The sequence below is a fragment of the Anguilla anguilla genome, chromosome 1 (genome assembly GCF_013347855.1).
Source record: "Anguilla anguilla isolate fAngAng1 chromosome 1, fAngAng1.pri, whole genome shotgun sequence".
In the NCBI taxonomy this organism is placed as follows: Eukaryota; Metazoa; Chordata; class Actinopteri; order Anguilliformes; family Anguillidae; genus Anguilla; species Anguilla anguilla.
The window spans coordinates 39662761-39679688 of record NC_049201.1 but is presented as its reverse complement, the minus strand read 5'-3'; the positions used below and the strand labels follow the sequence as shown (position 1 = coordinate 39679688).

The 16928-nt window shown below is 46.3% G+C and overlaps 1 protein-coding gene across 2 annotated transcripts in view; it reads right to left on the bottom strand.

The window, feature by feature from the left end:
* The window catches only part of kiaa0586 (KIAA0586 ortholog), a 206722-nt gene that overhangs the window by 37996 nt on the left and 151798 nt on the right, over positions 1–16928 (bottom strand). For both annotated transcript variants that reach the window (XM_035416304.1, XM_035416312.1), the window contains 3 exons: positions 14528–14723; positions 9303–9406; positions 6925–7012 (listed from right to left, as the gene is read on the bottom strand). In XM_035416304.1, the coding sequence (XP_035272195.1) occupies positions 6925–7012; positions 9303–9406; positions 14528–14723 (388 nt within the window). The remainder of the gene's footprint in view (positions 1–6924; positions 7013–9302; positions 9407–14527; positions 14724–16928) is intronic.

Below are 16928 nucleotides of genomic sequence, written 5' to 3'. Positions count from 1 at the left end.
TGTACAGGGTCTGCTGGTCTCTCTGTGAGGGGGATGTACAGGGTCTGCTGGTCACTCTGTGAGGGGGATGTACAGGGTCTGCTGGTCTCTCTCTCTGTGAGGGGGATGTACAGGGTCTGCTGGTCTCTCTGTGAGGGAGATGTACAGGGTCTGCTGGTCTCTCTCTCTGTGAGGGGATGTACAGGGTCTGCTGGTCTCTCTGTGAGGGGGATGTACAGGGTCTGCTGGTCTCTCTGAGAGGGAGATGTACAGGGTCTGCTGGTCTCTCTCTCTGTGAGGGGGATGTACAGGGTCTGCTGGTCTCTCTGTGAGGGAGATGTACAGGGTCTGCTGGTCTCTCTGAGAGGGAGATGTACAGGGTCTGCTGGTCTCTCTGTGAGGGAGATGTACAGGGTCTGCTGGTCTCTCTCTCTGTGAGGAGGATGTACAGGGTCTGCTGGTCTCTCTGTGAGGGGGATGTACAGGGTCTGCTGGTCTCTCTGTGAGGGAGATGTACAGCGTCTGCTGGTCTCTCTCTGTGAGGGAGATGTACAGCGTCTGCTGGTCTCTCTCTGTGAGGGAGATGTACAGGGTCTGCTGGTCTCTCTGTGAGGGGGATGTACAGGGTCTGCTGGTCTCTCTGTGAGGGGGATGTACAGGGTCTGCTGGTCTCTCTCTCTGTGAGGGGGATGTACAGTGTCTGCTGGTCTCTCTGTGAGGGAGATGTACAGGGTCTGCTGGTCTCTCTCTCTGTGAGGGGGATGTACAGGGTCTGCTGGTCTCTCTGTGAGGGGGATGTACAGGGTCTGCTGGTCTCTCTGAGAGGGAGATGTACAGGGTTTGCTGGTCTCTCTCTCTGTGAGGGGGATGTACAGGGTCTGCTGGTCTCTCTGAGAGGGAGATGTACAGGGTCTGCTGGTCTCTCTGAGAGGGAGATGTACAGGGTCTGCTGGTCTCTCTGTGAGGGAGATGTACAGGGTCTGCTGGTCTCTCTCTCTGTGAGGAGGATGTACAGGATCTGCTGGTCTCTCTGTGAGGAAAATGTACAGGGTCTGCTGGTCTCTCTCTGTGAGGGAGATGTACAGGGTCTGCTGGTCTCTCTGTGAGGGAGATATACAGGGTCTGCTGGTCTCTCGGTGAGGGAGATGTACAGCATCTGCTGGTCTCTCTCTGTGAGGGAGATGTACAGGGTCTGCTGGTCTCTCTGTGAGGGGGATTTACAGGGTCTGCTGGTCTCTCTCTGTGAGGGGGATGTACAGGGTCTGCTGGTCTCTTTCTCTGTGAGGAAGATGTACAGGGTCTGCTGGTCTCTCTCTGTGAGGGGGATGTACAGGGTCTGCTGGTCTCTCTTTGTGAGGGGGATGTACAGGGTCTGCTGGTCTCTCTGTGAGGGAGATGTACAGGGTCTGCTGGTCTCTCTGAGAGGGAGATGTACAGGGTCTGCTGGTCTGTCTGAGAGGGAGATGTACAGGGTCTGCTGGTCTCTCTCTGTGAGGGAGATGTACAGGGTCTGCTGGTCTCTCTCTCTGTGAGGGGGATGTATAGGGTCTGCTGGGCTCTCTCTGTGAGGGGGATGTACAGGGTCTGCTGGTCTCTCTCTGTGAGGGGGATGTACAGGGTCTGCTGGTCTCTCTCTCTGAGAGGGAGATGTACAGGGTCTGCTGGTCTCTCTCTCGGAGAGGGAGATGTACAGGGTCTGCTGGTCTCTCTCTCTGTGAGGGGGATGTACAGGGTCTGCTGGTTTCTCTGAGAGGGAGATGTACAGGGTCTGCTGGTCTCTCTGAGAGGGAGATGTACAGGGTCTGCTGGTCTCTCTCTGTGAGGGGGATGTACAGGGTCTGCTGGTCTCTCTGTGAGGGAGATGTACAGGGTCTCCTGGTCTCATTGTCAGGGGGGAGCATGATTCCTTGACCTGTTGATGGAATGGGAAAGGCATCCCGCTCTGCTGCGCCAGCGAATATGTCTGAAACTCCAGGACCCAATAATGCCTCAATGTCCAGCAGAAACACACAATACTCAACAATGCGGCCATTTAAACTGGGGTCCGGTCACTGAACTGCTGCCTCCAAATTGGGCCCAAACATGGGAAAACCCCAACGACAGTGTGTGGCCCCCCTGTTCATTCACTGCATTCGGAGGAGCACCATTCACACCATTATCAGAATAAAACCAAGGTCTCTGTATGTTTCACACCAGCAATTTCAACACAGATTTTCAAAGGTGGAGCTAAGCACGCGAAGAACATCTCTGCCTTCATTAAGGACCATTGCTAAGGATGCCTCTGCTGTTGCTAAGCAATGTGATTTCAGTACAATTTTTTTTCTCAAATGCACCAATGTTTTCTTGTGGAAGCCAGAACAGACACCTAATAACAAAGTAGAAAAATAATCCTTTTTTTTTTTTTACAAAGGGCTCAACAGCTGCCTGTATTCATTTGGGCATGACTACAGTTCCCTCTAGCAGAAACACATATACACACACACACACAGACACAGAGACACACACACACATACATAAAGATCCTCTGAGCTGTGTGGTGACACACAAATTGCTTTGACATTAAAACAGCTATGCTATTACGCAAGACTGCCTGAATCCACTTTCCACTTACATTCATGTTTGGAGGCATTCTTTACAGCACAAGCGTGACAAGAGAAGGAGGCTCAATGGCCTTTGGTTTTTGTCATCATAAACAGCGATGTTCTGAGTTCAGCAAATGTGGACTCAGCTGTGTCATTTGTTTAAAGCGAAATGGTCCCAGTGCAGCCAGAGGCGAAAAGTAAACCTGTCTGTTATTGGTCAGTTACACACTTAAATCCCGCCTCCACACCTGAGCCATTCCTGCTCCCCTCCCCTCATGTTGTCCGATCTCAGCTCACCCCACCGCTGCTGACACTGACTGCGTTTACAGGCATGCAAGTGTAATGCAGCATAACGGTCCTTCTCCTGGTTACGGTCATATTCCATACGAGCGGTTTATATGCGCCGTGAAACACAATGATTGTTAATGCTTCTGAAAACATAATCCCCAATAAATCCTTATAAAAAACATTGGAATTCCCTGCTAACTCTGCTATTGTTTCAGAGAGACACTACTTAATGCTGCTAGCTAATTGCCTGCTCATCATGAGAAGAGCTAAGTTATGTCCAAGAATAACACAACTGCTTCTGTTGCTACCGTATTGTTACCCTGTATCATTGTTTTTACAAAATTGGACGGATGACATCTTCATGTATTTGTTTCTGGAAAGTTTACCTTAAACAGTACTGAACGGTTACTGTTTAAGTTACTGTGAGTTTTCCATTATGTATTGTGTAAGATATTTTTCTGAAGAACAAACATAGCAAATGTGAATTTGGTCTTTCTTATTAATGGAAAATTCCATTACATTTGATCTCCAAAATAAAATGCTTCTGTAAATGAGAAATTCAAAGTTTCTTAGTTGTGGAAAGTAATTTGGCAACGTGGTGGGCTGGGGCCTGCTAAATAGCGACACTGTGTCACATGGCATTGAATGTGGGCTAATAGGCACAGTATGTTTGGGAGGGATATTTCTCTATGGTTATATAGTCAATATACATATGTAGTGGAGTGTTAAAGAAAATACGATATAAACATCTGATACACTCCCATACAATCTAATGCTACTTTTAGCATGATTTTTTTCATTTTCATATGGTAATAATGCCCAGGGTAGGTTACATGCATAATAATACCAAGTATTAAACAACCCTCCTGGTGCAAGGCTGATGTTAGCATTAGGGCTGAACAGTTTAATTTCTGCCTTTTGGGGCTTTCAACAAATCCAAACATTTCACTTGGGACATATTTTTTTGTGATTAATTAATATAAATGAACTTACACTATTTCACCAAAAGTATGTGAACACCCCTTGGTCTGGGGATGTTTTTCATGATTTGGGCTAGGCCCCTTAGTTCCAGTGAAGGTAAAACTTAATGCTACAGTATACAATCACATTCTAGACAATTCTGTGCTTCCCCAACAGTTTGGGGAAGGCCCTTTCCTGTTTCAGTATGACAATGCCCTCGGGTACACAGGGAGGTCCATATAGAAATGGTTTTGTCGAGAATGGTGTGGAAGAACTTGGCTGGCCTGCACAGAGCCCTGACCTTAACCCCTTTCAATACCTTTGGAATCAATTGGAAAGCTAACGGTGAGCCAGGCCTAATCGCACTAATTCTCTTCTGGCTGAATGGAAGCAAATCCCTGGAGCAATGCTCCAACATGTAGTATGAAGCCTTCCCAGAAGAGTGGAGATTGTTATAGCAGCAAAGGGTGGACCAACTCCATATTAAAGCCAATCATTTTGGATGATGTTGGATGTCAGGTGTCCACATACTTTTGGCCATGTAGTGTACCTCAACTGAATGATCCAACAACCCCCTTAAATAATAGCCTGGCTTAGCAAACACGCACCAAGCTGAGATAATCCCAGTCAAACAGGTTTCTGTAAGCATGGCTCATATACATATGAAACAGACTGTATGATCATCAGAGCCAGCAGACTTTATTTGGTTCTTAGATGCACTTATCCAGGGTGACTTGCAAATGCAAAAATTATAAAAAACATCAGCATCAATATTCAAAAGTAAAATTAAACTGCCCAAAGGCATGTGTGCCCAGATCCAGGCACTAATAATGTGCATATTAATCAGTAACTGAGGCAGTAATAATGTGCCGGAGTCAGTACCATAAAGCACTGATTTACAGTGAGCCACAGATGCATATCGAAGGTAATTAAAGCACAGATTTCACTACAGAGCTTCAATAAGACCCCCTTAGCTGGACCTTCACCAACCCCCGACAACCATGACCTGCTCATCTGCCAATGCACTAATCCCAGAAGCACTAAAACACACAAGCATATAAGCACACACACTACACACACACACACACCACACACACACACACAACACACACACACACCACACACACACACACACACACACACACACACACACACACACACACACGCACACACACATACACCCACTACACACACACAAACGTCACACACACACACACACACGCATACACATGCACGTACACACACTGCACACACGCACTCCACACACACACACACAGACACGTCACATACACACACACACACACGTATGCAAAGGTTGTGTGACACCCTTATAGCAAGTATACGTAGACACACGACCACTCACACGCTTGCACACGTTCACAAACGTGTACGCAGGTAAAACACAAGTATGGACATCATGCAAACACATACGTGCACACACACATATTCACAGAAACATGCAAACATATGTACAAATACACACAAAAATATTACACGCATAGATTGCACCCAAACAAAGAGAAAATACTGATACATATACCTTCAAGCATTCTTACATACACGCGCTCCCACACATACACATACAAATACACACACACGCGTGCACGCACACACAGAGGCAGGAGACACACACACACACACACACACACACAGAGGCAGGAGACACACACAGCGAAGCAGGAGACACACACACACACACACACACACACACAGAGGCAGGAGACACACACACACACACACACACACACAGAGGCAGGAGACACACACAGCGAAGCAGGAGACACACACACACACACACAGAGGCAGGAGACACACACACACACACACACACACACAGAGGCAGGAGACAGACACAGCGAAGCAGGAGACACACACACACACACACACACACAGAGGCAGGAGACACACACACACACACACACACACAGAGGCAGGAGACACACACACACACACACACACACACAGAGGCAGGAGACACACACGCCTCTCCTCACCTGCTTCTGCTTGTATCTAACATGGTTCCCACACGGCCCTATCATACAGCACCATGTCCTGCCTAATTTTTCTCTTTCTCTCACTCTCTCGCTCTCGCTGCCAATGGGGTGGCCCCTGAGGGCGGCTGACAACTGCACCACATTGACAACCTGGGACTACGGTTGTCACACACTGATCCAGACAAAGAAAGCCACAGACTAATTTCAGCATGCTGATACACTGCCCCCTAGTGGTCACATGGAGAAGGGTGGCCACTATAAGGTTTGCCTGAATGAGAGACAAATGCACACATTGCCAGGCATTTTGTGCCTATTTACTGTGGCTCTTACCACAGGGGAAATACACATGGCCCCACAAGGCAGTCTGCAGTTGAGTGTATGCACTGCCTCTAAGATACTTTAATAGTATTTGACAATGAGCCCTCTAGTTGGTGGCAGTGGAATGGACAAACAGCAGATTGTGTGTATGCAGTGTGCAATGCAAGTGGCTATGCGTGTTCGAAGATGTGTGTATGCAAAAGGTTGAACAGTGAGTATGCAGTTTGTAGCATGTTTCCACATTAGTCTATAGTGTGTGTTGTGCTATATGAGTGTAAAGCGTGTGTGCGCACATACTAATGTATAGTGTGTGTGTGTATATGACTGTATAGTGTGTGCATTTGATTGTATAGTGTGTGAGCATGAGTGTATATTCTGTGTGTATATGACTGTCCAGTGTGTACATGACTGTATCGTGTGCACACAAGTGTATAGTGTGTGTGCATGCTTATGTATACTGTGTGCGTGTATATGCACATACACACACAAGCACTATGCACTTGTATGCGCACACACACACACACAATATGCTCATATGCACACACACGCTACACTCATAAGCACACACACTATACACTTGTATGCATGAACACTAACACTCATATGAGTGTATAATGTGTGTGTGCGTGTGTGTATATGAGAGTATATGATTAGCACACACGCACACAGTATACATAAGCATGCACACACACAATACACTCATATATAGTATGCTTGCATATTAGCGTATATCCTGGGGGTGGGGGTGTGTGTGTGTGTGCGCGTATGTTTATGTGTGTGTGTGTGTGTGTGTGTGTGTGTACCTGTCTCCTCAGTGCCTCCTGGTCTCTCCTGATACTGCCTCACCAGGATTGGAGCAGGTCTACGGGCAGGAACTATACAGTCAGAGGCCTAGAGAGAACAGGAAAGGGATAATGTATCAGCATACATATGGCCCATATGCTAATGCCAAACATACTGTTCTCAACAGGCTAACACTTATCCTAACACACTGTTCTCAACAGGCTAATGCTAATCCTAACACACTGTTCTAAACAGGCTAATGCTAACATCCAATACACGGTCCTCAACAGGCTAATGCTAACGTCCAATACACTGTCCTCAACAGGCTAATGCTAACATCCAAAACTCTGTCCTCAACAGGCTAATGCTAACGTCCAAAACACTGTCCTCAACAGGCTAATGCTAACATCCAAAACACTGTCCTCAACAGGCTAACAGTAACTGTTCTCATTTTTCTAATAGGTTAAGCCAACATTCAACACAATTTTCGCATTCGTCACTCGACAGGACAGCATTAATGTCCAACACACTAGTCCCATTCTTCTCTTAATAGGCTATTGCTAACGTTCATCATACTTTTTTCATCCCTCTCCTACAGCGAATATCCAACATACTGTATTCCTTCCTCAGCTAACAGGCTAACGGTATCTCATCCCTCTCAGGATCCCAGCTAATGACTGATCCATGTGTCAACACTGAAGCAGAGAGGCCTCTTGGCCATCCCGGGTGAGATGGAAACGGAACACGTTCAAGCAACAGCCAATGAGAGAGTACAGAAATGAGCATGTGCAGAAATGGGACACAACCAGCTCTCCTTTATCACTGTCAGCACCCACATACCATGGCGGCCATTTCCCAGCATTGCCAGACTCACATGGGGCATTCTGGTTATGCATTAATATGACAACAGCTGGGGGAGGGGGCAGGGTAAACGGTGCTGGGCTGCATAGCCCACATAATCCTGCCATTGCTCTTTTAACTTAATAAGACTTGTTTATGGAGACTTGTAAATAGAGAACAAGACAACCGGCCAGAGTGTTTGTCCGATCCTACACGACAGAACTGAAGTGAAATTCAATTCTACTCTGTCTGTGTGTAGAGTGTTTCTGAACACAGCTTTACTCTCCTGTCTGTGTGGAGAGTGTTTCTGAACACAGCTCTACTCTCCTGTCTGTGTGGAGAGTGTTTCTGAACACAGCTTTACTCTCCTGTCTGTGTGGAGAGTGTTTCCTGAACACAGCTTTACTCTCCTGTCTGTGTGGAGAGTGTTTCTGAACACAGCTTTACTCTCCTGTCAGTGTGGAGTGTTTCTGAACACAGCTTTACTCTCCTGTCTGTGTGGAGAGTGTTTCCTGAACACAGCTTTACTCTCCTGTCTGTGTGGAGAGTGTTTCTGAACACAGCTTTACTCTCCTGTCAGTGTGGAGTGTTTCTGAACACAGCTTTACTCTCCTGTCTGTGTGGAGAGTGTTTCTGAACACAGCTCTACTCTCTCCTGTCTGTGTAGAGTGTTTCTGAACACAGCTCTACTCTCCTGTCTGTGTGGAGAGTGTTTCTGAACACAGCTTTACTCTCCTGTCAGTGTGGAGTGTTTCTGAACACAGCTTTACTCTCCTGTCTGTGTGGAGAGTGTTTCTGAACACAGCTCTACTCTCCTGTCTGTGTAGAGTGTTTCTGAACACAGCTCTACTCTCCTGTCTGTGTGGAGAGTGTTTCTGAACACAGCTTTACTCTCCTGTCTGTGTGGAGAGTGTTTCTGAACACAGCTCTACTCTCCTGTCTGTGTGGAGAGTGTTTCCTGAACACAGCTCTACTCTCCTGTCTGTGTGGAGAGTGTTTCCTGAACACAGCTCTACTCTCCTGTCTGTGTGGAGAGTGTTTCTGAACACAGCTCTACTCTCCTGTCTGTGTGGAGAGTGTTTCTGAACACAGTTCTACTCTCCTGTCTGTGTGGAGAGTGTTTCTGAACACAGCTTTACTCTCCTGTCTGTGTGGAGAGTGTTTCTGAACACAGCTTTACTCTCCTGTCTGTGTGGAGAGTGTTTCTGAATACAGCTCTACTCTCCTGTCTGTGTGGAGAGTGTTTCCTGAACACAGCTCTACTCTCCTGTCTGTGTGGAGAGTGTTTCTGAACACAGCTCTACTCTCCTGTCTGTGTGGAGAGTGTTTCTGAACACAGCTCTACTCTCCTGTCTGTGTGGAGAGTGTTTCTGAATACAGCTCTACTCTCCTGTCTGTGTGGAGAGTGTTTTCTGAACACAGCTCTACTCTCCTGTCTGTGTGGAGAGTGTTTCCTGAACACAGCTCTACTCTCCTGTCTGTGTGGAGAGTGTTTCCTGAACACAGCTCTACTCTCCGGTCTGTGTGGAGAGTGTTTCCTGAACACTAGCCCACTCACCTGTTCTTCACTGTCCCTTGCTCCAGGCTCTGTATGTGGGGACGCTGCCAGGTCCATTAAGGTGACTGGATTCTCACTGGCCTGAACACTGCCCAACGCCATACCTGACCATCAAAACACAAACACTGATTTTAAAAAGAACACAGCACCTCATGAACTACCAAAACACATGCAGTTTATCTGCCTGCTTCACAGCAAATCAACATTCGAACACACACATACACATGTGTTTTCACATACAGATGTGTATCCCACCCGCGATTAAAATCTAACTCAAGCGCAAGTTTGAGTCATGAATTTATGCAAGTAGTACATGTTTTTTAAACCTAAGGATTAAACAACCATCCATACAACACATGCCAAACTTGGCACATTGTCAATTTAAGCTAAAAAAAAGATTTTCACATCTTGTCCAGTGAGCTGTAAAGTTAAAAACTACATTAATATACACAATACTTGCACTCGAGTAGGCATGTTGCATGTTGAGTAGGTCATTTCACACTAGGGTTCCAAGGTAAACTGACAGTGACGAAGGAAAATCACCTGTCCAGCTCAGCATTTACGCGACAGCATTACTGCATGTTTCCGAAGTGTGAACCACCACAGAAGAAGATAAGATTTGGCTGTAAAAACGGTGTGACAGAGAGCGATTTTAGTTCTGTGCCAGAGGAATGCTCAGATAACTCAGGCCAAACCCCCTCCTTAGCAGAACCCGTATCTTCACAAAGAGCCAATTATTTGGTTTCTCAGGAAAACAAATGAATACTAACAGCGCCCCCTGCTGTGCGACAATGCCGGCGCCAAACAGGCCAGCGTTCGAACCGCGTTCGTTCTGGGACCCAAACCACAGGCTTACAATGGAGCGGTTTCTGAACCTCCGGTCCGCTACGGGCACTGGGCCTCCATGTGGCTACAATGTCACTTCACGCTGAAGCGTTCGTTCTAGCTCTAGTTCTAGAACTGAACGTTGATCGACGGCGTGATATGGCGCTTTGATGGACAGCGTAGGAAATACGCTTGGACAGACCTGGCTGGGACACGCGCTAAGGAGGGGAGGTAAACAGCATTAGAACTGTTCACTGGCAAAATCCTGTGATTTAGCTTTTTTTTTTTCTTATGTTACATGTAGTCGAGAGTAATTCTACAGGGTCAGGAACAGGCGATCTGATCAATGCTCTCATTTAAACTAGTCCAGCAGCGAACAGTGCGCTTCTGTGGGCAGCCTGGCCTCAAATCCGCCGAGCGCCAGGTGCAAACACCCAGCAGCGCTCAGGAGCTTCACGCTCCGAGATGCGTTTCCCTCCTGGCGCCGCACCCCCGGAACGCGCGTACATATCCCAGCATTCCCGGGGGGAACGTAACAGCGTTGAATGTCTGTAATGTTTGACAATGCAGCTTAACCCGTCCGTAGCTTCCTCACGGCTGATTAGCTGGAGCTGCGGTCCACAGGGCCGGGTCTCGGTCCGTACACAGAGAAAACATCTTGTGGGAAAGGCAGGTGGCAGCAGAAAGTGGTGTTGGACGGGTTGGGGGGTGTTTTTTCTGGACCGAGGACAAGCAATACCCTGGTGTAGTCATCTTCCAGGTAACTCAATGCGGCCATTACAGATTCTGTAAGAGTAGACTCTCGTGTCCAGGCAAAACTCTCAAAAGATCCCCTGCTGAGCTCTGCACCTGATCGGCTGCTTAATCTTCACCAGCTCACCCAATAAAAGGAGGGTTAAGTTCTCAGCTGAACTTTGTGGCCAAATAAACACTGTATGAATTTTGAATTGGAACAGGAAACGATATTCGGGATGAGTCACCACCACACGCTTCAGAAACACACACACTTACATACACGCACGCACGCACACACACACATGCATGCACGCACGCACGCACGCACACACACTTACATACACACATGCACGCGTGCACACACACACACACGCACACATGTACATACACACACCCACGCACACACACACACATGCACGCACATGCACGCACACACACACACACCCACGAACGCATGCACGCACGCGCACACACACACATGCATACACACACACACCCACACACGCACGCGGGCACACACACACACACAAACACACTCCTAAAGTAAAGCACAGCCCAGGATCTAAAGAAACAAAGCCGCCATTAAGCTCCGGCCCCAGCCGTAAAACGGCCCCAGCGCCTGCCCCCATTTCTGCCTGCGGCTTTCTGACTCCGGCAGCTCCGGTCTCCGAGCAACAGCGCGGAGGGGAACGGGGTTCAGCACAAGAGTAGAGGATAAATATTGGTTTAGGCGCGCACAGGAAGAGTAGAGATATCTCAGCCTGTCTGAAGAGGATTCATTACAAAGAAATGCTGTCTAAGCACTTTCAGGCACTCTGGAGAGGCATAAACAAATCACCGGTTAAAGGAAAATTAAGGTCCTCTTCACAGATATGTTCCATTCTCATAGATTCGGAGTGCTTTCACTTTAATGCATCTTTACATCAGACACAGTCTGCGGCTTGCAGTTGCACCACTTGCTATTAATCACCAACCCTGGCATTTGGTGGGACAGAGGATTGTTTGATGCTCCCATCCAAATGTTTTTAAGGCCTGACACATGGCCAATCACTAGTTTCTAGAGCTCATTCATCAATGGGACAGCTTTTTAAATGAATATTAAGTACCTCACTGAAGGGAGGACAGAAGGGTATCACCTGAGCATGGAACTCATCTACAGTTATATTTCCAACAAAGCTCAAATCCACAGAAAACCTTCAAAGGTTATTAACTATGCTTTCATAATAATAATAATAATAATAATAATAATAATAATAATGAAAGAGTCCAGCACTGCCTGTCAAACAGGACACAACCTGGATTGCCAAAGGCAGTAGTTTTTGTGCAAGGCTTGTTTCCCTGTTTTTTTCTGATTCTTCATCTTTTCCAGAACTTGAGGAGCAGAGGATGCTGGGTAAAGACTCCCCTACTTAAGGAAGAGATCAGCTTCCTCCCAGCTCCCCTAACTCCTGCCAGACCATGATGCAGAATCCAGCCTGGTGGGTTCCCATGGCGACGTGGGAGAGCTGTAGCTGTGTAAACCGCCTGACCTCCTTCCCCCCCCCCCCCCCCAGCTCTGAGCTAAGAGCAGACAGCAAACAAGTATGAGACTCACTACAAATGCAGGCACTCACCAACCTAAAATACTGTGTTCAGATGGGCACATGAAGTACAGATATACAATCACTGTGCTCTGGCCTGTTTGTCATCTACATGGACTTCCAAATTAAATTCATCCCTGGCGTGGTATAGCCTACTTTCAGACACTTTTTTGAAAAAACTCCACAAAAGCTTGTGGTCAACTTCAAGCTTAAATTAGATTAAATTATTCATCATTTTCCAGAGGATGAAAGCAGCTCCTTGCCGTATCTCTGTAAACAACAGGGTATTTTGCTGTTCAGCTCTGAAAATAGCATACAAGGGCTGGGCGGACTGGCAAGTGCAGCTATTAGGATACTGCATACTGACATCCGTCAAAATACTAGAAAACAATGTATGATTATTTTGCTTGTTGAAAAGTAAAAGCTTATTTTACTTCTAGATGAAGAGATACAAAATGTTAGATACCATCCACAAAGATGGATCATTTGCTACCCACATTTCCTTTGACATTTCCACTATGACATTCCAAATTGGAAAGAAAAAGCACAGAAAAAACAAAACCTGATAGTCATGCTGACTGTGCCAGCCAGCAGGATTTGCAGAGGACTCAAAATAACAAGACATCCTTTTCTGTCCAAGTCTTGGATCAGGCTGAAAATGTGTGGGTACACAAAGAGGAAGCTGTTCCTAACACATGTGAATGAACATGTGTTAATCAGTGAATGATTCCAGTCATTTAGCAGTGGCACAATTACCCTCTTTATTCCTTATAAACCATGCAGACTCACTATTCACTCCGCTCCAGAAACAGCAACAGTGTGGATCAGTGTGGAGCAGTGTCAGTGTGGATCAGTGTGGAGCAGTGTCAGTGTGCATCAGTGTGGAGCAGTGTCAGTGTGGAGCAGTGTGAATCAATGTGGATCAGTGTGGGGCAGTGTCAGTGTGGATCAGTGTAGAGCAGTGTCAGTGTGCATCAGTGTGGAGCAGTGTGGAGCAGTGTGAATCAATGTGGATCAGTGTGGAGCAGTGTCAGTGTGGATCAGTGTGGAGCAGTGTCAGTGTGGATCAGTGTGGATCAATGTGAATCAATGTGGATCAGTGTGGAGCAGTGACAGTGTGGATCAATGTGGTTCAGTGTGGATCAATGTGGATCAATGTGAATCAATGTGGATCAATGTGGATCAGTGTGGAGCAGTGTTAGTGTGGATCAATGAGGATCTGTGTGAATCAATGTGGATCAATGTGTGAGCAGTGTCAGTGTGGATCAGTGTGGAGCAGTGTCAGTGTGGATCAATGAGGATCAATGTGGATCAGTGTGGATCAGTGTGGAGCAGTGTCAGTGTGGATCAGTGTGGAGCAGTGTCAATGTGAATCAATGTGGATCAGTGTGGAGCAGTGCCAGTGTGGATCAATGTGAATCAGTGTGGATCAGTGTCAGTGTGGATCAGTGTGGATCAATGAGGATCAATGTGGATCAATGTGGATCAGTGTGGAGCAGTGTCAGTGTGGATCAGTGTGGAGTAGTGTCAATGTGGATCAATGTGGATCAGTGCCAGTGCGGATCAATGTGAATCAATGTGGAGCAGTGTCAGTGTGGATCAATGTGGATCAATGAGGATAAAAGTGGATCAGTGTGGAGCAGTGTCAGTGTGGATCAGTGTGGAGCAGTGTGGAGCAGTGTCAGTGTGGATCAGTGTGGAGCAGTGTGGTATAGTGTCAATGTGGATCAGTGTGGATCAGTGTGGAGCAGTGCCAGTGTGGATCATTGTGGAGCAGTGTCAGTGTGGATCAGTTTGGAGCAGTGTGGATCAGCGTCCGTGTGGATCGGTGCAGCTCAGTGTGGAGAAGTGTCAGTGTGGATCAGTGTGGAGCTGTGAAAAGCAGTCTCACTGTGGAGCAGTGTGGATCGGTGTGGTTTCCTGCAAAGCAGTGTGGAGTAGTGTAGATCAGAGTCAATGTGCAGCAGTGTCAGTGTGGAGCAGTGGTATACAGCAGGCCACTTGAGCAACATGCATTCATTCTCTGAATTACCCAGAATAAGTGTATCTGCACTCAGTAAACTGGGCTCTGGACTCCGCGCATACCTGCTGGTAAGGACAGCTGTCCCGGGGACAAGTGGCCACCTTGGCCGGGCGATGGTCCCGGTCCCGGTCCCGGGCGACTGAGGGTGGCCTGGTCCAGGAGGGAGCGTCCGGTCAGTAAGCTCTCCCCTACGGCGGTTAGCCGAGGCCTCTGGCCCTCGCTGAGTTCACCTGCGCTGCTGTCCTCATCCCAGCAGCCCTGCAGACACAGAGGATGCGCTTTACAGTGCTGGCACCAACCAGCAGCGCACTGCACCAGCTAGCAGGGCCGCCTTGTGACAGAGAGAGCAGGTTTGAGTTGGGTCATACCCTGTTAAACCATTCAGTGAAAATAACTAACCTGAATAACTTTAGTAAAGCAATCCAGACTCGTTAATCACCTGAATACATCCAATGGTTTTCAAATACAGGCCCAGGGATTCAGTGTGCATGATGGTTTTTTAACCTTATTCTTTGTTCTTCACATTTTTTAAATTAGTGGCCATGTTTTCTTACTTTCAGCCATTAAAATCCTGATGATTTATCTGTTATTCATAACTGAACAAAACAATTAGTCTAATTAAACTAAAAGTCAAATTTAGAAAAACAAACCTTTTTTAAAAAATCAGAAAAAAAACTAATTTGCGCCACACTACACAATTATTCCAGAGAATTGTAATGGGGACATGAGCAGGTCTTTTTTTGTAAAAGGTAAATCTGTCTTTTCAAAGTCTTGTTAAATCCTTCGTTATATTAGCCGATTATCTGCCAATCTGCCATACGCCCAAGACACACCTATCAATTGTCCTTTGAACCTTGCGCCTTGCTTTGTCCTCAAACTATCCACCATTTAACTAGCAAAAGAGGATTTGGCCCCACCCTAAATGCACTTAGGCCATGTGCTTTAGACTATGGGCTAAGATAGTTAAATGAGATATTCAATAGATGTGTTTATACAGAGCAACTTACATAAGCATATGCATACACTGCATCAGGGCCACATCTGATAGTAGTAGTCAATACATAATCTTGGAACAGAAAGTAAGAGGCCATGGTATGTACAATGGATTAGTGGGCATAATTTTAGGTTTACCATAGGTATGGTGGGTAAACCAATGTGAAATTCAACATTAGGTATGCCAAGATGCAGTTTTAATCACACAAAACATACAGGACACAGTGTTTACCTGTGCAATATACAGTAGTTCAAGCACAAGCTTACCCTGAATAGTACAATATATCTGCCATTAGGATTTCTTCCCTCTTTAGCACTCAGACTTTTTAACTGTTCACCCATAAATAATTCTCTTTCTTTTTTAAGAAAAATTTGTTTTGTTTGTTTTTCTTTGTTTTTCTCACAATTTGGCTGCCAGCTGTATCGTAGTGCTATTGAATTCCCCGTGTACTGCAGGGAAAGAGCCGCTACACAACCCCGTCGGTCGGCGGTAGGAAGGAAGTCGCCGCGTCTCCTCTGGTGCATGACACCTCCAGCCCCGGACCGCGATTCCGATGCTACACAAGGCTGCTTTGTGTGGGGAGATTCTCCCACCATCCAACTGCTGCGCCCTCAGTCCACTGGCCACACTCGGACCCGCCAGGACCGGGGCTCAAACCGGGTCATCAGTGTGCAACTGACCCAATGTGCAAATGGCCATGTGCAATCCTCTTTCTGCTGAAAGACCACACTGTAAGGGCCACGCTTTCAAAACCAAATTCCTATTTTCCATGTATATTTTACAATGATTGTTGCCATAGTTACAGCGATGAAATTCCTACAAACCCAGGCTATTCTGAGGATTGAATTGTGAGGAAGGTCTTTTTAGATACTCAGCTTAGCTACTTTCTAAATATTGCATGCATGGACTTGAAAATGTACAAAACATTGAATACCGTAACCATTCAATGATTACGTTTGATCCTGAGCTTAATATAAAAGCCACTTTGCCAGCAATCAGTACATTGACGCGGCTAAATTTGCCAACAGAGCACAATGAGAGGGCAGTGTGCCAAGATCTTGCAGACAGTGCTTCTATTTCTTATTTTGTGGTTCCCTCTGTTGGTACATTATGGTACTGAAATAGATTTTAAAATAGTGAAAGGTCTAAAACCCTGAAATTGTTTTTCTTTGTTACAGCAAGGAACGATGATTATGATTCTCGAAAATAATAGTTAAGGGGTAATAGATTTTTCACAATATTGCGCCCCTGCCATTTTGACCTGTCACCCACAAAGTGCCCTCCGGGATGGCGTTTCCTTTTATCATCATCATCATCAAATCAGAGTAAACAGTAAACATATAAAGCAATTAGATTTTCTGTTTTTATGTTTTATGTTTATATTCAGTTTACTTATATTAGTTTATCACATCAAATAAAATCAAATTGTATTGTGCATTTCAGAAATATTTTGCCAAAATACACTTAAC